This window comes from Motacilla alba, chromosome 3 (assembly GCF_015832195.1).
Source record: "Motacilla alba alba isolate MOTALB_02 chromosome 3, Motacilla_alba_V1.0_pri, whole genome shotgun sequence".
Lineage (NCBI taxonomy): Eukaryota > Metazoa > Chordata > Aves > Passeriformes > Motacillidae > Motacilla > Motacilla alba.
This window is the reverse complement of record NC_052018.1, coordinates 14,121,107-14,143,025: the sequence shown is the minus strand read 5'-3', so window position 1 is coordinate 14,143,025 and position 21,919 is coordinate 14,121,107. Positions and strand designations below refer to the sequence as shown.

General features: G+C 43.7%; 1 protein-coding gene across 1 annotated transcript; it reads left to right on the top strand.

The window, feature by feature from the left end:
- The first annotated feature begins 710 nt into the window (after positions 1-710).
- Positions 711-21,580, top strand: TRIB2 (tribbles pseudokinase 2). Its single transcript, XM_038132497.1, has 4 exons — positions 711-847; positions 1,689-2,107; positions 6,089-6,381; positions 19,226-21,580. Exons 2-4 carry the CDS (start codon positions 1,838-1,840, stop codon positions 19,692-19,694), a joined length of 1,032 nt encoding a protein of 343 aa, XP_037988425.1. The 5' UTR covers positions 711-847; positions 1,689-1,837; the 3' UTR covers positions 19,695-21,580.
- The last annotated feature ends 339 nt before the right edge of the window (positions 21,581-21,919 follow it).

The following is a 21,919-nucleotide window of genomic DNA, read 5'->3' as shown; positions in this document are numbered from 1 at the left end:
GACCAAAAAAATCCCCAAAACAAAACAAAACACACCAAACCGACAGCCCGCAGTGGTGCTGGGCGGGGACAGACCGACCTCATTCATGGCTTTCTCTGTGAAAAGGTTTACGTTTTTCCACTGTCTTCCCTTCCCCCGCACTCCCTCCTCCCCTCCGTTTTAATTTTGGGACGGATTAGGACAAGTCTGGAGTCGGTAGAACTCCTCCCACCCCGTAGCACCAGGGTACGAGCCCCTGTGCTCCCATAAGTATGCGGCCCCCGCGCTGCCCGGAAAAAAACGATTGCTTCATTGAGAAAAAAATCGGGCAGCACATGAGACACGGCATCAGCCCCCGCGCCCGGCAGCGGAGCGGATTCCTCTTTTAGGGCAGCTTAAGCCACTACCATTATTATTGTTACTATTTTATTCGATATTAAAATTAATACCAACATCTCGCCCCCAGCCGCAAGGGCAATCCCCGGAGAGGCCGGACCTGCCGGAGCTCTGTCAGCGGGGGAGCCGCGGTCAGCATCCCACCGCTGCACAGCGCTGCTCACGCTGGTGGGCACACCGGGATCCACCGGCACAGCCCCGGGGCCCCGAGCCGGCGGGCCGCCCCCGAGCCCCCGGCGCGCCTCGGCAGGGCTGCGGAAGGACGTCTCACCTTGTTTACCCCGAGCGCGGCGGGCGCGGGGGGAGGCTGCGGGGCGGGCCGGGGCGGGGCGGCCGGGGCGGGGCGCGGCGGGGCCGGGCCGGGCCGGGCCGGGGCGGGCGGCGGCGGCGGGGCAGTCGGGCTGCGCGCTGGGCACCGTGCGGGCGTGCGGCGGCCGGCAGCGAGCACGGAGGCAGCCAGCGTCCCCGCCACGTAAGTAGTTACTGATACGCCGGGGGGAGACGGTGCCTCGGTGGAGGGGAGCGGCGCGGCTACCCTCTGCTCCCCGTGTTCTATGCCCAAGAGAAAAAAAAATCATCAAACAAAATTTGCTCTCTGCATTTATTTTTTTTAAGCGATTCTAGTTAATTGCCCCTTATGGCCTTTCTCTTATCGCTCTCCCAACCCCTGCGGTAAGAACACGGCCCCTTCTCTCCGCGTCGGTTTTTCTTTTCTTTGTGCGTGAACTCCATTAAACGCCGCGAAGGCAGCGAGCCCCCGCTCACAAATCCGCTGCGCAGGGGGAGCGTGGGAGCGCTCTCTATTCTCTGGTTGCACTTTTTGTTCTGTCGCGACAACGATAGCCCGTTCCTTTCCGCCAGCGCGGAGCGGTGCGCGCTGCCCCGCGCTCCGCCGCTCTCCCGAGGTGCCGGTGCGGCTCCCCCGAGCCGCCCGCCGCGGTCCCGCTCCTTTGTCGGCCCAAGTTAAATGCTCCCTCGCTGTTTCGCGGGGCATTCTCGGAGCGCCCCGGGCGCTAGCGGCGAGGCTCCCGCGCCATCTACAGCCGAGCGGCGGCAGCGCGGCGCTGCCGGGCCGTAGGGGAGCGGAAGGACGGTCCCGCTGCGCACACCGCGTTACAGACCTTTTGTTGCCGCCCGCGCTGCGCGCCCCGCGGGAGCGGCGGCCGTCCAGCCCCGGCCGCGCCGCCGCCCGCTCCCCGGCTCCCCGGCACCGGGCGCCGCTGCCCCGCCGCCGCGCTGCTCCGCGCCGCTGCGCGCCCGGCCGGCGGCGGGAACAAAGGGCCGCGGGCTGAGCGCTCTCTCCCTGTGCCCAGGACGCGGCGCTGAGGCTGGTCGCCCGCCGCCGCCGCGCTCCCGCTCCCGCCCCCCCCGCCACACAAAGGCAGCCGCAGCTGGACGGGCGAGGGACCGCGCTCCACGCCAGGGCTCCGGTGCAGCGTCTCGGCTGGTCTTCTCCATACTCATGAACATACAAAGGTCAACCCCTATCACGATAGCACGATATGGGAGACCGCGGAATAAAACCCAGGATTTTGAAGAGCTCTCGTCCATACGGTCCATCGAGCCAAGCCAGAGTTTTAGCCCGAATCTAGGCTCGCCGAGCCCGCCGGAGACCCCGAACTTGTCGCATTGCGTTTCTTGCATCGGGAAATACTTATTGTTGGAGCCTCTCGAGGGAGACCACGTTTTCCGAGCCGTACATCTGCACAGCGGCGAGGAGCTGGTTTGCAAGGTAATGCCTCTCCTTGTTCTCCCCTGTCGCGCCTGGGTTTCCCGTGTCTTGCAGGAGGGCGAGCATGGCCGTGTACCTCATTTATTGAATAGTGGAGAAACAAAAGGCAGGGAGACAGGATTATAGGCGAATCCTGTAACTTTTCCCCCTCTCCAGACAATGGCCACGTTATAGCGGTGGCCCGGAGCCAGGTCTGCCTTCTATTGGCAGGGGGATATTTTTCTGGAAAGAGCCGTTCTTGAAGTAGGTTTTAACGTGAGTTCAGACCGGGAGAAAGCTTCATCTTCCACACACTCACTTTTCAAAATGGAGTAGGGAATCCCCAGCTAATTTTAAGGTGTTGGGACCTGCTGACTACTTCGAATTTTTACTGCCCCCAATTCTGTGCTTTGGCTAGAGAAGAGGATGGAGAAGCAGGGGGCCTGGGGGCAGATTGCCATCAGCTTTATCTTAAAAGTGGTTTAAAAAAAGAAGAACCACATCTAATTAATCAGCCTGAGCTCCCTCACGGTGGAGGTTGTTTGCAAACAGCATCCTCCCCCACTGCCCAACTGAGCAAGAATAAAACCTGCACACCTACGGTTTTTAGAAGTGCAGACAGAATAGCTATCCTACTCTTTGTAGCCTGCTGGCTTTTCTCTGCCTCCTCCCAATTTGCTCCTACTATTAAAAGGTGAGCTGTGGCTGTGGGAAAAAGAAATCCGCATGCGTGCACATCTGTGGAGGGGTGTTCTTCTCTTTTTGAGCTGAGGGAATATTATCCTTTGTTCCCAAATTGCAATTCCTATTGTCTGTAGTGAAACAGACTTATGTCCAGCGAACTGAAGCAGTACCCAGTAGTAGTTTTTATAACTACATAGCAAATAGCAACCTTGCAGCACATGCTGCAGTGTTTGTATTATTCCCAAAACACAGAATTAATGCCATTTGGCAAATTTCTAGATGGAAAAGTAGATGTATTATAGCTTACTAGTATTCCAGGGATTAATAATAGTGCTGCTGACTGTTTCATACTTTCTCATACTTGATTCATAAAAAGTTATGGACTAGGCTGTAGCAGAGAAGTGAAAATAATTGCTCCTCCTTGCTATTTGTGAAGATTGGAGTTCAGAGGGCAATTTAAATGTGCTCACTGATTGAGTTATAAAACCTGATGTTAAGGCAGCCTAGGACTTCATGTGATTATTTGGGGGAAAAAAGGCCCATGGCTTTGCTAAGAACTAATACTGCATGCTGAACCGGATGCTTTGTTACTAAACTGAAATAGAACATGAGAATTTTGAGAATGAATGCCCAGCTCGATGCAGTAGTACAGTGCTGCAGTCTAGGACATTGGCATCTTTTCATGAAATAAACAGTTCTCACAAAGCTGCTGCTCTGCATGAAATTCTAGGTGAACTTGCATAGCAAATAGTAAAGCGGGGGCTATGCGCTTCTTTGTTTCCTGTTTGGTTTGCAGGATTAAGGCACTGTTGATAACAATATGAACAGCATAACTGCAGCTCACAAAGACTGGGCCGTTATTTTTTTTTTCCCTTCCATTTAAGCTGTGTGTTTTTGAGCTGATCCTGACATTTGAATGGTATCAGTTTTTCCATATGTGCGAGGCACTACTAGCTGTGCTCCAAAAATACGATCTTAGCCTGGCTTGCTAGTTTCTGAGTGTGCAGTTGTCAGTCCTGAACTCGGCTTAATTTAATGTGTGCTTTAAAATCCCTGCAGTATCATGACAACTATTTGTCAAGTAGCCTTCCGGCAAAGAGAGGTGCTCTCTGGTATCTTACTGAAGATGCTCTTAGAGATTGCTTGCAGAAACGCTGGGTTGGATAACAGACACATACTGATGATTCTCAAGATTCATTTGGCTGCATCCACCGACTGTACAGATGCCATTATTTGCTTCAAGGCTCTGTGGCATCCAAACAATGGTAACTTCTCACTTCTAATTCCCAGCGAGACCTAAATCAAACCTCAGCTTATTGGACATTTGCTGAATTGAGGCCAGGGATCTTAAAAGCTGGGATACAAAGAAGCCCTTTATAGAAGGTATTTGACACTGTAGCAGTATGATAGTGCTTCCTATCTACCCCCGTTCAAACTCAGTACTGGTACATATCCAGAGCTACTTATTTAACATAGTCTGAGAACCACAAAATGTAACTAATTTACATTATGGTAATCTGGTTTAGGAGAGAATTCTGGAAAGATGTCTTTTTACATGAAGGTTTGAGCTACATGAATATTCCTGCTTGAATTTTATTTTATAGCAGCTGCTTTGTAGAAAGAGCCATTCACTTATAATGTAGTAGTTACGAGTTTTGAGATCCAAATGTCAATGAATTCTCTTCTGGAATGAATTGCACACCAGGGATTTTAGCAACACCCCCTCCCTGCCCTGGTTCTGCTTCCCTGGTGCACCATGTCACCAGAATGCCTCGGTGCTAATCCTCCCCCTGTAAAATGTGCTGGGTCTGTTTGGCAGTCTGCCTTTAAGGTTGTTTTTCCCTATGCCGGGGTAAGGCAGCGCAGGTATGAGGTGACAGGAAAAGGAGGTCTGTGAGGAGGGGGTGTCCCAGTTTCTTGGGATTTGAGTCCTCTTCTGTGGAATGAGTTTATTAGGATTGTGCTCTGAAGCATTAAATGATGCAGGTTTTGAAGCCTCAGGTGAATTTTGATTGAACTGTATTTTTCTCACTCAATTTTTAAAGGTTTTTAAAGCTTTAGAGAAAACGGGAAGATACTTGCTTCTCAGAGAGGGTACAAATACCCACTATCAGAACACAAATGCTATAATACAGAAAGGAAAAAAACAATTGCAGTTTAAAACAGTGGTTAGGGAACTAGACCAGTTCTTCTTCATTTTTATATTTCATTTGAAGGACACGACTACCTTAAATTCTTTTCACTAAAGTAACAAAACACTCACAAGTAAGTTACATATTAATCGAATTTTTAAGCTGGTGGAAATGCTAATACTTGCTTTGCAGTCCTCTGCAGCAAGTATAATTAAAAATAAAAATCACTCCTATCAATACTTTGCTCAGTCTCTTTTAGCACACTGACTTCTGTTATTCTCAATGAAGTCTTTCATTTTCTTGTAATGTGGTCTTTTCTCAATTGACTCAAATACTGATTCATTCGTCATCACTAGATTATAGTAACTTTTTATATTTGGGTTTCCCAGCAGCTTTTTTAGTTCTTACAGCTCATTCATAAGATCAGTGATAACATACTTAGTAGTAAAGGGACACTTTGCTTTTAATGGAGCACTTGATTGAAATGCAGAGAGTTCAGGGTGGTTTTGTCTTTGCCTTTTGAAGGGTGTTTGTCTGTGCTCCAACAGGCAGAGCTATTTCCCGGGTTGTCCTTCTGATCTTATAAACAGCCATTGTGGAACTGAGACTTGGAAAGTGAAAGTGACTTTGCTGTTTTTCAGAGATGAAAGAAAGGCAGGAAGTAAATAGGAATAGCAATAGATGATACTTTAAGCCTGAATATCCTTAAGGCTTTAATGGGTTAATAAAATCAAAAGAGCCAGGCATGTGTATCAGGGTGGATTTAATGTGACAACTTCTCGCAATACAAAGCTACTGGCTGTATTTTTATGAGTTTATTTGGATGGAAAATAGAAAAGAAGCACGCTTCCTTCTGAGTACTGCCCTTATACATCACTGGTCTTCACAGCTTAATTTAGATTGCATTCTAGATTTGATCAGGTGTTAGCTAATGTAACTATGCTTGCTAACAGTTTTGAAGACTAGCCTTTCCTGTCAAGATTACGTGTCTTCTGTGTGGGGTTGTACAGTCTGCTTTGTCTCGTCCTCAGCGCTGTGAGTTTGTGACATCCTGTTTACATTGGTGCAGCTTTCAGCAATGACATAAATTGTACTTAGAGATGGTTTTGTTAGCAGAATCAGATGTACCATGACTTCACTGTCCTTCATGACACTAACCCTGGCTTTACTGTCATTGTCCCTGCAGGTGTTTGATATTGGCTGCTACCAGGAGTTATTAGCACCATGTTTTTGTCTGCCTGCGCATAAAAATATCAACCAAATTACAGAAATAATTCTTGGGGAGACAAAAGCGTATGTGTTCTTTGAAAGGAGCTATGGGGACATGCATTCGTTTGTTCGTACCTGCAAGAAGCTTAAAGAAGAGGAGGCAGCCAAACTCTTCTATCAAATAGCTTCTGCTGTTGCACACTGCCATGATGGTGGACTGGTACTGCGAGATCTCAAGCTGCGAAAGTTTATTTTTAAGGATGAAGAAAGGTAAGTCTCCCTCGTTATGGCTGGGGGTGCCTGAGGCCAGATAGTTGGAGTTGCAGGATATTGTAGCCTTTTTTTGTAGTACGCTTTATTTTCCTCCGCAGCCTGATCGTGGGATGGATGTGCCATTTTACCCTCCTGGGTTAGGTTCTGGAGTAAAGTGAGTATTAGAGAGCTGTTTGCATCGGCGCTTGGCCTTTGCATCTCCACCCAAAGGAGTTTCCTCATTCCTATTGGGGAGCTATCTCCTGCAGGAAAGCTCTGAAAGGGTGTCTGGTGTAAGAGCTGCACTGTCATAAAGGCTGCTGGTGTTAAATGAGGATGCTAAAGAGGACCAGGGACTGAAATAGCTTGTTCCAGTGAGGAGGTGTAGAGAGGAAGAGCAGTCAAGTGTATTTCTCTAGGACTGTTCTGAGGACATCTTGTTTTCCATGCTGGGAGGGTCTGGAGGCTGCTTGTAAGAGTATTAGTGGTCACTAATCGTTCTAAGACTGAAACTGCCTTGCACCGGGGGTGCTTGTTTGTAGTATCAGCTGTTGTATACTTGGGCAACTACTGTTTTGGGTTTTTTTATTATCTCCTCCCTAGACACCCTCCTGTGTAAATGATTTGGGGAAAGAGTATGGGAAGACAGGGAAAGAAATAGCATTGGATGCTCTGGGTATATTGTTGAAGTGCTCTTTGTGATGTGAAGCAATAGCTGTAGTGTTGTACCTGTGGAAATTTCCTATTTCTTTCCTTGTGTTTACCAGTCTTCTGTGTCTTGAACGATGAATTTATTTGCAACTTCCACATAAGGTATCAGAGCAATCAATACTGTCAGAATAATGTCAGGCTTTCACAGAGTGATTAAATTGGAAGATGACTATTAAAAAAAAAATCCAAACATCTAAATGGGAGCAGAACCTGCCTTTGTGCTTCTTCTGGTCTTGGTAGAGAATGGGGAGATGTTTTACCTTTTTAGTGGAATGCTAAAAATTGTCTGAAAACTTGTTCAAACTGCTGCAGAGTGAAATGGATGTCCTGGAGAGCTTTGTTGAAAATAACCAGTGCATATCAATTCTGTTTGGGGGAATTACAAGCAACAGCCAAATTCTCTAAGTCCTCCACCAGCTCAGGAAGTTGGTGATCTAAAAATTAGAAAAAACTAATACACAATTTATTCAGGAAAGAAGAATTCATGGTCTTTAAATAAAAATAACATCATAAAGATGACAATCTATCCTGTTTAAATATTCTCTGCTTTTATTTTATTGCAAGCTGAGTTTTGCAAAATAGGCTTCTCCTTTTAATCTATTTACAGACTGAAAAATAATATCTATTTTCACTTCTTAATTCAGTTCAGATGATTGTCTGCAAAGCGTTTTTCTACTGCAGCCCCAAGGTCTGATTCCTCATTGTTTTCAAATAAAAAAAGCATTAAATTAAATGAGCTTAATGTCCATTCATAGAGAAATGCAGAGCAGGTAGATATAAACTGCACTTTCACAACTTTTACTCCCAGTTTAATAACTAAACACCATTCTAGAACCTCTGATGCAGATAAGAAGGAAACTTGTGCAAAATAGTCAAGAGAGGGATTGTTCTCTCTTGTAGCTGATAACGTTCTAATGTTTAAGTGGATTTTTTTTCCTGTGTGGTTTTGCATGAAGGACAGAACTTGGAAGAGCTCCTCCAAGGGAAGGCAGCATGAGCTCAGAGCAGTGCAGTAGGAGCAGATCTAGGCCTGTGCTGAATGCTCTTGAGCTCCTACCCTGCTGCTTACTAGGAACGGCGTGCAACATAGGAGGCACAGGGCCAAATCCTTCCGCCACCCAAGAAAAGTGGTGTGTACTGTAATAGCAGTGTTGGCTTTTATGGATGTTTTTAACTTAGCTGTTGTTTGCAAAATGACACTGTTACTCAGTTTTGAGCATTGTCTTCTAATTATACAATAATTCACTTTAAAGGTCAAATAGGACTTGCTGGTTATTTTTAAGATAATCATAATGTGGTTTTCTTCTGGATGTAATGTTGGTTTGTAAGTAGGAAGGTATTGTAATCCTTTCTCTGCTAAATAAACAGAGATGAAATAATGTGAGATACAAATAGAACCAAACAGCAGTGACTGCCTTTTTTCACATCCTCTGATCATCATACTGTAATCAGTCATCACTTTCAATCTCCTGCTATATTTAGAAATGAAAAATCTTCCTGATCCTCCTGAGTTCACAGAGGTATTGGTGTGTTGCTTGCACCGCTCTGAGCTCCCATGTGTCTGAGGCTGCTGCTGAAGATTCCTGTGTGCTGAGCAGTCCTTGAGGAGCTGCTGTCAGCAGCCGTGCCTGGCAGATGGGTGCTGCACCATCCCTTGCTCTCTGGTGCTCATAATGAACCAGAGAGGGAGAGAAGAGATAAAAATGATGTTTTGAGAAATGTGTGTGAACTCTGCTGCTGTGTGTCACCTGCTCTTCAGTGGAGCTTTCTTAGCAGTTCTTTTCCTATTTCTTCAAGGCTGTTTTTCTGCAGTTCATTTTAAGTACCTACCACTCTGGAACTTCCTCTTCCTGAAGACTCTCATGGCCTTAATTTTGGTAGAAGAAAAGATGTGAAATCCAGAAATCCAGCATGCAGCATACACATGAATGGAAAACTGGGTGCTTTTTTTTTTTTTTTTCAGTAAGATGCTTGTCTGCTGTTAGCTGAGACCTGCCACACTGGAGGAGCCAGAGGGAGTGTGAAGGCTATATGGAAGTAGTTCCATTTGTTTAAAAAAGAAAATCAATTTTAAAGCATTTCTTAGTACATCATCTTTCATTGATCCTAATGAGATCCTGGTAGTTCAGTGGAAAAACAGAGCTCCCGAAGTTTTGCAGGTGGTGCATACAGTGTTAAAATTCTTCTACCCCATTCCCATTATCTAAATTACTGCTGGAATTTGCAAAGATTTGGGCTTCTGATCTAGCAGCACCACAAGTGCTCTTAGCTTCAACTTGATGTCCCCACTAAAAATGTGTGTTATTTGGATGTTGCAAATCACAGTGCCTTGGGATGTTTCTAATGAACTGGGAGGTAAGAAGGTGGAATAAAGTATTGTTGTAGGCTGGTGGCACTGAGCATTTTGTAGGGGTCCTGATGGTACTAGAGGTGTTCTCTTAATGTGCTAAATCCATGAGAAACTCTGATCATGTCTTGCACTATTGCACGTGTGTTAAGTCCATTAGCACATAAAACAAAACTCAAAATTCCACTGTGGAAATAAACAGAAAAAATTTGTCTGTGTTTCAAGATAATTTATAGTTTCTTTAAATCCTAAACTGTAAGAAGTTTTGAAGATAGGGTAGATTGCATTCCATAAAAATGATGTGTGCTGTTGCTACAGGTTTTTTGTTTTGTATAAAAGGTAGTGCAGTTGTGGTTTTTAGGGGGAGGTGTCTGTAGATCCCTTTGTAAACTAGAAGTGAAATAGCCAGTCTTGTAGTATTGAAGTTTCAGAGTTTAAACTCCATAAACCTGCAGCTGATTTTGGTGAAGCAGAAGTTCTAAGACATTACAGCATGGCTGGAAATGTTTTGTAAGACTGGGTTAGCAAGCAGCAGCACATCTATTAAATGATTGTAGTAGCTTCCAGAACACTGAAAATATGGAAAACAGCACTGACTTGCCATGCTGAGTCTCAACAGACTTTCTAAAGTACCTCTAAGATACTTGAACACTTCAAAAACTGCGTCCTTACACTTCAGAATGAAACTTGAACCCAAAACAGTGAATGACCTATGTTAAAACCTGTGTTCTTCCATCCATGTTGTTAAATATTTTTTCTCCTGGGTATGAAGCCAGGTTGGTATTGATGTTGTGAGGCTCTTGCTTTTGAGTATTTTATCTGTGTTCATGTCATGGTATTTACCATTTTCCATGTACAGCCTGTCCTCATAGTAGGCCCTTGGGCAGAGCAACCGTGCCCTTCTCCTAGCTGGTGTCCCATAATGATGTTGCAGAACAGGCAGGTTTTTTTGGGTTGTGCTAAAAATAGTGCTATGCACAGTATATAGCTAAAAAAGCAGTTCATCAGTCTGATACATAGCAGATGCTTTGAGAAAGAGCCATCTGAAAGATCTCAGAATTAAATGAAGCATTTGTGTGTTGGTTGTTTCAATGGTTTGCTTAATACAAGAACATTTCTGCTGTCAGGGAATTATTAATTTCTTTAGTGCGTTTTTAAGCCTTTAATTATATTAAAATATTAGCTGTCGTAATATTTGAAGCTTAAAGACCTTGTACATTCATCATACTTGTTGAAGGGAAAATTAAAATAATTTTGGTATTTAGATATTGTAATTTTCCTCTATTCTTTGAGTAAATATGAGGCAGGTGGGATTCAATAAAAATAAACAGGATTTGACACTTTTTGCTCTATGCCAGGGGAATGCAGCCAGTACAATACACTAATTTAGAAAGCCTGTATTAGCATAACATATTTACTTGGTGCTCTTATAATATTTTTTGCCTCTTTAATTTCTCAGCTTTGAGTGGATGATGCTTTAACATGACCTAGTTATGTTGTTTCCAATCTTCATGATACAAGCCTGATCCCACAAAAAAATACAAATTCATATACCAACCTTTTTGCATGTCGACCTTTCATTTTCTTATAGTTAGTAGTAAGCTTTTCTCCCCAACATTTGTCAGATTATAATGTGGTCAGCAGCTTTTTCATCAATGTGTTAGAATTTGGTGTTACCCTTACGATTCCATAGAGAACCTGTTAGTTAATGCTTTCCCTAAGTCCTAGAAAGAGAGTCCTAAAGTGGAAGAAAATGAAACAAAATGGGACTGCTCTTAAAATACTCGAAGATTTAGAAATAAAAACAGTCTTCATCTGTTTCGCACTTTGCACTATCCTGAATGGGGCCACAGGACCAAAGAGCACAAGTTCTTCAATAGTGGAGACTCACAGGTCGGATTTCTAACCAGAAATTATTATTCTTAAAATACGGGAGGAAGGCGAATTTCTTAATGGATAGCAAATCTGCTGTGAGGCTTAGGGTAGAAGATGAAGTGGTTGCACAACTGGTTTTCACAGAAGGGTTCGTGTCCCCTTTGCCTTTATGTGGTTTGGTTACTAAGTCTCTGTTCTCTCACCCTGTTCCTGGGAGCAGCACTGAATTTGTTTTGTGTTTGGTGCCCTTCCAAGCAGGAGGGAAGAGGGAGGCTGTCTTCGGGTGGTGAACATCACAGCCACCCTGTGAAGCGCATAAATCTCCCCCTGAGGGCATAGATAGTCATATGGGTTAATTGCTGTGCCAAAGGTTATAAATTAATGCAAAAGCCTGGGAAGATTTGGCTGCTGTCTGGCCCTGGGGTGATGATGGGAACTCAAATGGACCTTGAGTCAGCTCAAGGCCTTTCAGTGAGACCAGGAGTGTCAAGAGCCTTTGCTGTTGTATCCAGCTCTGAAGTTTGCAGGAGGTTTTACCCCTGGACTGTCTGTGGTTCATAGCAGGGCCTTGTCTTTACTCTCCCTGTTCAGGCAGGATGGTGTGGTATGTGTTGGCTGTCATGTCAGTCATGAGTGGTGCCTCTCCTGAGATGCCCTTCATGGGATTGATCTCTCTGACAAAAGGTGCTTTGTAGTTCCTGGGAGTAGGTGTGTCTCAGGACATCTCAAATTCAGTTCAACAGCTGGTCCTTTTGAAGACTTGAAAACCTCCATCCATAGACTTGCTGCAAAATGGTCCATGTTGAATTATGAGTGGAGACTGAGGGTATCTGGATGTCTGTGCTAGGGTTGAGTGAGAAAGGGAGGCAGGAGCCCAACTAGCCACACCTGCAGTGGATTGTCAGAGTGAAATTCTTCTGCTGCCTTCTCTTTTAATTGTCCTTATTATCACACTGGGAGATTACTTCAGGCTTGGGAGGGAGAAGAAAGGTGGAGATTGTAAAGAGAAGCCAACCTGGGGCATATTTAGTTTTGAGCACCTGCTTTTTTGGTAGATGTGTATTGCTTGGAGACAGGACTGCAGACATGTAAGCAAAAGGTTTTCAGTAAGGTTGTGAAATAATGGCATGGCCTTAGAGATGTTGAGCACTCATTGTAGGCCCAGAAAGTGCAGGGCTGTTTTCACAACATGCAGTTATGTTAAAAAAGTAAATTGTGGTCTTCTTTCCCTATGGAGCTTCATCATGCGTTGTATTGAAAGACCTAGAAAAGATGGGAAACACACCATATGGTTGATAGCACAGCCTTTTAAAACTCTGATCTTCAATGTGATCTAACAAGATAAAAGTGAGGTGGTAAAGAAACTGCCCTGAGTCAGATTCTTATAGAAAAATGGATTGCTCAGGGTATTGTAACCGAGCTCCTCTGTGGAAGGGTTTGCAGTGGATTTCACAGCCTGCATCCAAACACATGCATCACTACCTACCAACTCTCTGGGGAGCATGTGTTGTCTTTAGGCAGTAAGGGCATGGAAGAAACAAAGTATATGGCCAACAGGACAGGCTATTCCCAGCAATCCTAAACTGAGGTCTTTGGGGCACCAGTCCTTCCTGGAGGTGAGTCAGAGCATTTGGAAGTGGAATTCTGTAGGGAAAAAACCCAGACCAGCTTAAAACAAGTTAAAAGCTCTAAGTTGCTGGGTACTTGTCAGGGGGGTGCAGGCAAGGCTGACTGTGCTGTTAGCATCCCTGCAGAGGAAGGGTGGGGGAGATGTAATTTTTAGAGGCTTCCTTATTGTGCGGAAGTACCAATGAAGGAATCTTCCCATAGGAACAAGGTTCATCCTGTAAACCTATACTGCCTGAAAGTCCCAGTTGTCTTTTGAAACATATCCTTGAGCCTGTTTCATTATGCAAAAGACTGTCTAACAGCCTTTGTGCAGAGTTTGTTCTTTTTCTTCTCTGAAATTGTGTAGGATGTTGTGTGGTGAACACCCATGCTCTGTGCTGTTACAAATTGGAAAGGGATCTATTGGTGAAAGGAGCAGGATTTAAATTGATGGCATAACATTTCCCCCTGCTCCTGTGTGCCTCTCTGCCCCCAAGGAGATTGGGTAGTTGTGAGTTCAGAACGAGTCTTTTCACCAAAGCTGCAAATCATCTGCTGGGGCTTTCATTACCGCCTTCCTGTCTCACTGGCTCCCTGATGAAGAATGCCTACTTCTGCATTATTTAGGAGAGATTCCCTTGGTTAAAAAAAAAAAATCGATTAGCAAAAGATAACTGCTTCCAATGCTGAGCTTCCCTTTTATTTTTTTTGCCTCTTTGTGACTCTAATTGCATGTATGCTCTTCTCATCATTATGATGAGATGCGGGCAACTGACCTCGATGAAATGACCTGTAAATTATTGGCCACCTAGGAGCAATCCCTGGTCCACTGGGCAGTCAATGGCTTGAATGCCTCTACCTAGGGAAAGGCTTTCCTGATCTCAGACAGAATAATATTGAAATATGAGATAACATTGCTTGGGTGCTTTTAGCTTTTTATTGTTGGAGGAATATTGTGAAGCACCTTTAGAAATTGCCATTTTATATTTACCTGCAATTGTATTTTAAAAATGGTAATTCAGATGGCAATGATGTTTGTTTCCTGATCTCCAGAGTCTGCTGCATAGAATCTGTAAATCTAGACCTTTTAATTTTACCCAGCCTAAGTAACAATTGGATGGTGTATCTGGAGTGTCCATAGCAGGATGGCTCCTTCAGTCTCTTCCAAAAGCAGCTGATTTGGCTGTCATATGGGGAGTGTTGCTGCCGAAAAATTGTGGGGCCTGGTCTGCAGTTAGTGTTCCCAAAATGGGAAGGTTGGCTCAGCTGTTTTTTCTCAGGTATTATTTCTCATACAGATGGCTTTGGGGACAGACTAGAGGCAACTGTTTTCATTGATTCAGGTGCAGGCTCCTTTACTACTGACTGCTTATTCACTGCAGTGAAGATATTTTCTTCTGAAACACTCAGACTATCAGTTGTTATCTCTGCTTTAAATGTTAAAGATTTTTTTTCTCCTGCCTTACGAGTTTAGAGCCCTCAGAATAATTCAGCTGGATTTGGTATGGAAATTGTTTGCTTTTGGAGAGCAAGTGTGAATGTTGGACTCTTATGTCCTGGTTTCAGTGTCAAAAGGCAGGTTAGCAATTTGCTGGTAGTCCCAAAGCTCTGCAGGGAAGAATAGTGTGAATCTAAAAAAAAAGTGTGGGATGTGCAACAAAGGCAGAGGTGAGTGCTCCGAAGGTTGAATCGGAGAACCTTCTGGAAGACATTTAATTGATTATGTTTTGTTGCATTACTGAAGAGCAAAGTCTGAATGCAGTCAAGTAATGAATGGCATATTGATAAGAAACTCAGAGTGGTATTGTTTTTCATGGGTTTCCCTGACGGTTTCTATGGGGACAAAGACGCATTTCCCGTCCGAGTGCTGCTGCTGCCCTCTGATTGCACTTCTGTGGTTTCATTCACCAGTAATGGGAAAGCATTCATAGGCAGAATAGCTTCCCCTTTTTAAATAGCCATGATTCAGGGTTGTATTTTTTTTTAATGCATTAAACTAATGCAGTGTTTTATCAATGATCTGATAGATGCATAATGCTCTTTTTCCAAGTGCTTATTCGGGGTCTGCATTAAAACTTGAAATTATGTATTGTAATTACGTAAGCGTTGGCAAAAGTCTTTGTTGCCCTGCAGTATGTGTACAAAGTGATTCTCGTCCGGCTGTGGCAGTAGCTTACATTTGAACTTTGGGGATTAATTTTGTTGAAACTGTTTGTCAAGCTCAAACACCGGTGCTTTTGGAAAACTTTTTTCTCTTGTGGGGATCCTTTGTGAGGATCTTTTTTCTCTTGTGGGGACTGATGTGAGTTAATTATTTAGAGAATGAGAGGTTTTTAGAGAACTATTTTTATTTGTCCTTTTTCCTCTCTGTGATGCGAGGCACTTCAAAGTTGATTCTGATTTCACACCTTCATGTTTGGTTTTTTTCTGTCCTTTGCCTTAACAAATGTCAAATTTTGGGTTGTCCAGTTAATCTGCAGTTGGATGCACTCCCCACACTTTTCTGTGGAGATTCTTTGTTCTCAGAATTGACTTGTCATTTTCAGGGTCTGTTTGTTGTTGGTTTTTATTCCTGTTCATGGCTATTTGATTTCAGTGCTTTCTGAGAGGCGTGTGGGGGAGAGAGATTGCTTCTCATTCAGCATCTTCTCATTCAGCATCTCTGCATTTCTCTGTCTTTAGACTTTGACTCCCCTTTTCCCCATTCCCCTCCATACTGCTTTCCCCTCCCAAAAACAACCCAAAAACCAAACCCTAAAAGATCACTGGATTGCAGAAAGCAGAGCTCTTTTAGCCAGTGCTTGAAATGCAGAGTAAAGGAAGGCCAGCAGAGCTGGAAGCTGTTTCTCACAGAGATGGGGTGCTGTGCACTGGGAAATAGCAGCTTCTGAGCCAGGCTGCTGCTTTTTGATTGCCTGAAAAGACGTGAAATGACTGTTAAAAGGGGACGGAGAGTTGCTGTGTACACACACCTGTGCAGTACCCACTGGTAACACTGCACAGACTGTGTTCCATCTGTGAGGCTGAGGTGGGTGAAGTCATCTGTCACTGAAAATGGGCTGCAGTGGATCTGCCCAGCCCCAGTCCTGGCTGGGGTGAGGGGTGCTGGCAGAACCACCTTGTGAGCTCTTTCTGTTGCCAGGTTGTGTCAAGTCAGACAGCCCTTCCCATCCTCCTGTGCTCTCCCTAGCTGTGCGGAGGGAAAGTCTGTGTCGTCACCTACTGCAAAGATACCGGACTTTACAAATGAAATTGGGAACACCCGGATTGTGCCTGGGAGAGGAGAAAGCCATGCTGAGGCCATGCAGCTGGCAGTGAGTGCTCAGGGGATGCAAGCCCTGCAGTCTGCCAGGGAAATGCATGCCCGCTGCTGCGGGAGCACTGCCTGCTTGCAGAGGAGCCATTTCACCACTTGCACCTTGCACACAAGGGAGTCTCTGGCTGAGGGTTTGGGGGTGACCGGGAGGAAGAGGACTGAAGGTTGTGTTTTTGTTTAATTTGGGACCTTTTGTTTCCTCAAAGCCTGTCAGCTCAGCAGGATGAAAAACCTGGCTTGAGTGTTTTCATTTGCCCACAGCTTACAGAGGAGCAGGCAGATAAGGGCCAGCTGTTGTTCCATTTGCTTGCTTAAACAAAACCCGCTGTTTTGTGTGGAGGCTGCAGCACCTTGCAAGGAAAGCAAGATGGGAATATGGCTTTTGTGTGCTGCTTCTGTTTTATTATCAAGAAATTATTTCTTCTCTTGGAAAAAAATAAGAGTTTTTGACACACCTTGCAGTCTGTTCTCTGTGGTTTTGTACTGTGTCCATTGTAGGAAATAAGAAATTAGGGAATGCCAATAATTTTATGTAATATAAAAGCTTCTTATTGAACTGTTTTTCTAAAGTCTTTGGCAACTCTCAGAAATGTAAAATAGGATAGGAAAGTAAACAAAATTTCCCTGTGTTGTTGACACTGGGATGGCAGGCGAGTGTGTGTGTGGGGGTGAATTCCCTCTTGGAGGTTGTTTATAAATAGCCTGCTCTGCCCCACTCCCCGTGTGTGTGTTCTGCTTCTGTTAGTTAGCAGGAATGAGTCGATGCTTTCCTGTCTGGCAGTTCAGTGACTTAATGCATGTTTGAGTATCTGGCTCCACTGTTTTATTGCTACACATGCTTTTCTATGGAAAAACTGAGGTGGGCAATGCAAATGGAACCACAGCTCATGTCCCTGCCTTCCCTTTCATTTCCTCTGCTCTGTTCTCTGCCCTCTTTGGCATGTTTTTTTCCTCTGGGCGTTTCTGCTTGCTTCTCTTCCTACGCTGTGCAGGTGCAGGAATGTGTCAAAGCTGAGCACTGTGAAAGGACTCTCCTCAAGTCACTCTCCTGTTGTGGACCCTCTGCTTTGTGTACAGAGGGAAATTTCTGTGGTCTTGGTAATCGTAGTTAAGTTTTCCCTTGCAGCCCGCTGTGTGTGGTGCATTGCTGCTGTAAAGTATTGTTTGGGTGCTAATGAGGGGGTTGTCCATGGCCAGAAGTACTGTTTAGGATGGCAATGGTAATTAATGAGGAAGCAGGTGTACTGAGCAATGCCCATCAGCATCAAACTGGAGGAGCAAACACTGGCCTGTTTCAGGAGAGAAGGAGCTGCCCTGACACACTGTGCTTGGGAGCCAGGTATTCGGAATTCTGTATTTATGACTTCCTCATTTGGGGCATGTTGCCAGAGGGGCTTTCACCTCTGCTAGTAAACGTATTTAGCTGTTGAAAAGGTCCAAGTGTCATGAAAGTTTATGGCACAGTTGCCTCTGGAGTATGCCATGGAGTAAAATGCTCTTCTGTTGGTTCAAAAAAGATAGGGCTGAGCTGCACTGGAACTAAGTCTAAGCTAAAGCTGGCCCAGATGTCTTTCGCAGCTCAAGCTCAATCAGTGTTGTCTTCAGTAAACATTTAAGAAACAAGACTCTCCTTGTCTATTTTAATGCCTGTTAAATTACATGGTTTAGTCAAGAGATGCAAGTTCTGCCTTCTGGGATGAAGTCCAGTCCCTGCCTGTGAATGTCTGTGGTATGAGAGCAGGGCAGTGACACAGGGCTAAGAGTGATGGCAACAGACCTGTGGGGTTGAGCACAGGGGCATTAAAACTCAAAGTTGAGTTATGACCCCAAATTTTTGAAAGGAAAATCTGCAGTACTGCTAGGTCACTCTGCCATCCCAAGGCTCTGGACAAGCACTGTTGCACTGTAGTGACTCTGTTCTCTAAAACATCCTTTGCTGAGAAATAGTCTAAAGGGTACTTGGTAATCCTTTGGATGCTTCCAACAGGGACAGATTTTTAAGTACAGATACAAAGCCTAGCAGTGAGAAAGGAAAGAAAGGTTATATTCATCTAGTGCCATGACAAGCAGCTCTGCATCATCTTTTTCTGCTCCTGTGTGATATCCATAAGGGAAGAAAATTCTCTTGCAGAGATAATTACTGCAGTACAATGACAAGTTCACAGTGCTTTGCAGGCAGCAGGAGTTTGCAATCTAGATAAGGCATTCCTGTCATCTCTGCAAGTCCTTTGCCAGCTTCTCTGTTCCTTCCAGCGTGAGGAGCTCCTCTGGCTCAGCTGGGTAGATAAGCTTGCTGTTAATCTTGGCCTTCAGCTCACCTGATCTTCCTTTGCCCAAAATTTTATTTGGGAAGACTGAAATTTGCTAAACATGCTCTTTCTTAATTTCTCTTAAAATTGCTGGGTAAAGGAAAATGTTGGTTGGTCAGAGAGATCATTTAGGGTCAGAGTGACCATTTTATTACTGTTAAACCTTGTGGAATTACAGGTGTACAGAGTGGCTTTGCCAGCATGAAGGTGTCAAAATAACCTTGTGTAGTTAGGACTGGGTTTGTATTTGGGCATGAATCCTACATGGGTAGGTTAGAGTGTGTCCAGCTCAGAAGAGGTCTTGAGGTTTATGTCCCCTTTTGGGAATCATGTCTATGTAAAATTAAGCAAAAGCATGAATATGGCAGTTCCTTTTCTGTTTTGAAGGGAACTTATTAATAAGTTATTAATTAAACTTATTAATGAGTTTACTGGACATCACTGTATTTGAAATATTGTAGCTGTATGTGTGGCAGTATTCCCTATGTGTCTAATATCTCCAACCAGTATGGAAGAGACAATATCAATTTATCTGTAATGACTGCTGTGAGTGGGATTTTAAACTGATGCAGTTCTGCAGTTGTCAAATTTTGTAGAGTATGACTATTATAACCATGCAATTGCAACAGCCAGAATTTGTGTTTGATGTGTGCTTACCTTGATAGTGTTGTGTTTTGTTTTTTTTTCCCCCCACAGGACTAGAGTGAAATTGGAAAGCCTAGAAGATGCTTATATTTTAAGAGGAAATGATGACTCTCTTTCTGATAAGCATGGATGCCCAGCCTATGTGAGTCCAGAGATCTTGAACACAAATGGCAGCTACTCTGGCAAAGCAGCGGACGTATGGAGTCTAGGTGTCATGCTTTATACCATGCTAGTTGGACGTTACCCTTTCCATGACATTGAGCCTAGTTCCCTCTTCAGCAAGATCCGTCGTGGGCAGTTTAACATTCCAGAAACTCTATCCCCGAAGGCAAAATGCCTCATACGTAGCATACTGCGTCGAGAGCCATCAGAAAGGCTGACTTCACAGGAAATTCTGGACCATCCATGGTTTTCTACAGATTTTAATGTATCGAATTCAGGATATGGTGCTAAGGAAGTATCAGATCAGCTGGTGCCTGATGTCAACATGGAAGAAGACTTGGACCCATTCTTTAACTGAGCACAAAGACTGGTGTTCAGAAGGTACACAACCTGGAGATGGACACATGAAGGAGCCCTTCCTGACCGCGTTCAATCACATCCTGCATCAGCCTAGCTTGGTAGCAAAAGAGACTCAGAGGTCCTCGGATTGAGAAGGAACCTCCACAAGGAGCTAATATAACAAATGTAGCATGGGGACAGACTGGGGGGGCGGGGGGAGCTTGCTATCAGGTTAGATTGATTTGGAGGAGAAAAGGCAGCATGGAGCAATTGTAGCTTCACCTTTTTGGAGCCAAGGAGACTGCACATGCCAATTCTGGTGCAGCTGTATCACTCCTGTTTCTGTTCCATTAAAAACAGTGGTAACTCACAACAAATAGAAACTTTTTTGCCTCAGCTCACATCTTGGCATCGCACTGTTAGATATTTAACTTCAGCCATTATTCAGGGAAAATACAATTGGCTAACTTTTTTAATCAGATGTCTAATAATTAATGGGATTAATACAAGAAAAAAATTAGGTGCACAAAGACGGACATGAAAAGTGGGTGCTAAAAAAAAGCAAAATTTCAGTTCATGTCTCTTGATAGCTATTTTCAAGTCATTTCTTCTAAATAAACTACTTAATATTCTTGTCAGGAAATGACATTTTAATGCGTTGTTCCCTTAAGGGGAAGTAACTGTCATTTAACAGGCTGTTCTGTTTTGTGTCAAATGGTTTGTTGCAGGAAGCTATTATAACTCGAACTTTCAACTGCAGTACTGCTATAATAGGAGAAAAAAAAAGAAAAGAATAAAACTGTATAATTTTTTTTTAAAGATATGAGATACTGGCTTCCATATCTGCCATGCTGCACGTCTATGACTAGCGAGGGCAGAAAGCCCTTAACGGTGTCTTCATCTGAGAACCAATCTCTTCTTTACTGACTAGCCCGTGTGTAAATAGAGGGCTCTTTATTATTGAGGAAGAGTATTGTGGGTTTTTTCTTTGAATTCCTTTAAACTTGGGAAAAGAATTGTTTGATTTTCATTTTTTGTTTATGTCCAGACTAAGAAATAAGAGGGTATTAATAAGCTGAACATTTATATTACAGATATTCCTCTTGAAACATACACAGTAATATGCACCTTTTGTATTGTCAAGACTTATTCTATTTATTGAAGAAAATGTCACAGTGGTGATGTATTAAGCCAGTACTTCAATTACGGGTTGACTTGGGATGACATGTTACATGCTGTAGTTAACACACTTCTTTTCTGTTCAGGTATTTCTGTCCCTAAATAACTTTTTATTTAGCTTCTTTTTTTTTTTTTTCTAGATAGCTTTATTTGATTTAGACTGGCAAATGTTTTTATTACTGCTTTTATATTGCTGTATGATATTGAAATCTCTTGGCATAAATATTTGTGTTTCCAGTACCTCAGTTGTTCTGATATTACTGCCTGTATACGTTTTGTGAAGTGGTCATGTTTTTTGGGTAGGTACATGTGGACTCTGTAGTATGTAAATGTTACTTGAATTTGTGCTTAATTATAGTATGTGGCATGTGCGTACAGCTACTTGGCATTTGACGTATGGATGCTATTTGCCTGCCTTGCAGGAAAGTTATGGTCCCACTCTCAAGAGGATGTTTCACAGTTCTTTATCAAGAGACAAAGCTAGCTGCAGCTGACCTGCCTTGGTTCTATTTTGGTAACTAAGAATATAAAGGAGTAATGTTTTTACACTCTGAAGATGGTGCTGTGTCAAGAAGGACTTTTTTTTATTTTATAAGTTCCTTATAGGAGGAAAGATTGGTGATGTGCATGGTGGGGTTTTACTGCCTCTGGTGCTTTGTCATGTATTTGGTTTAATGTTTTTGTCCTAATCTCTTCAATAAATAAAATTGTGCATATTTAACTAAACTTCAGTGGTGAACAGTGTTCTTACTGAATGTCTGAGGTTCTGCAAGAGTTTGCTCTGTTAGGATCATTCAGTTGGTATTTTTTGTGTTGCTGACAAGCTCTTGCCTAGTCCCGTGAGCTGAGAAAACTTAGCACTTATATTTATTTACAAGGTAACACTGTAAGCCTTTTCATCACAAATTTTACCATTTCCTATGAGTAAAACTGGCTTTTTATTTTCTTTTCTTTTGGTTTGTCCCTGTGTCTTACCAAGCCCATTTACCTTTTCCAAGAAGGATATGATGTGGTGAAAACTTTGGTGTTGGGAGACCCTTTGATGAAGAGAGATACCAAAATGGA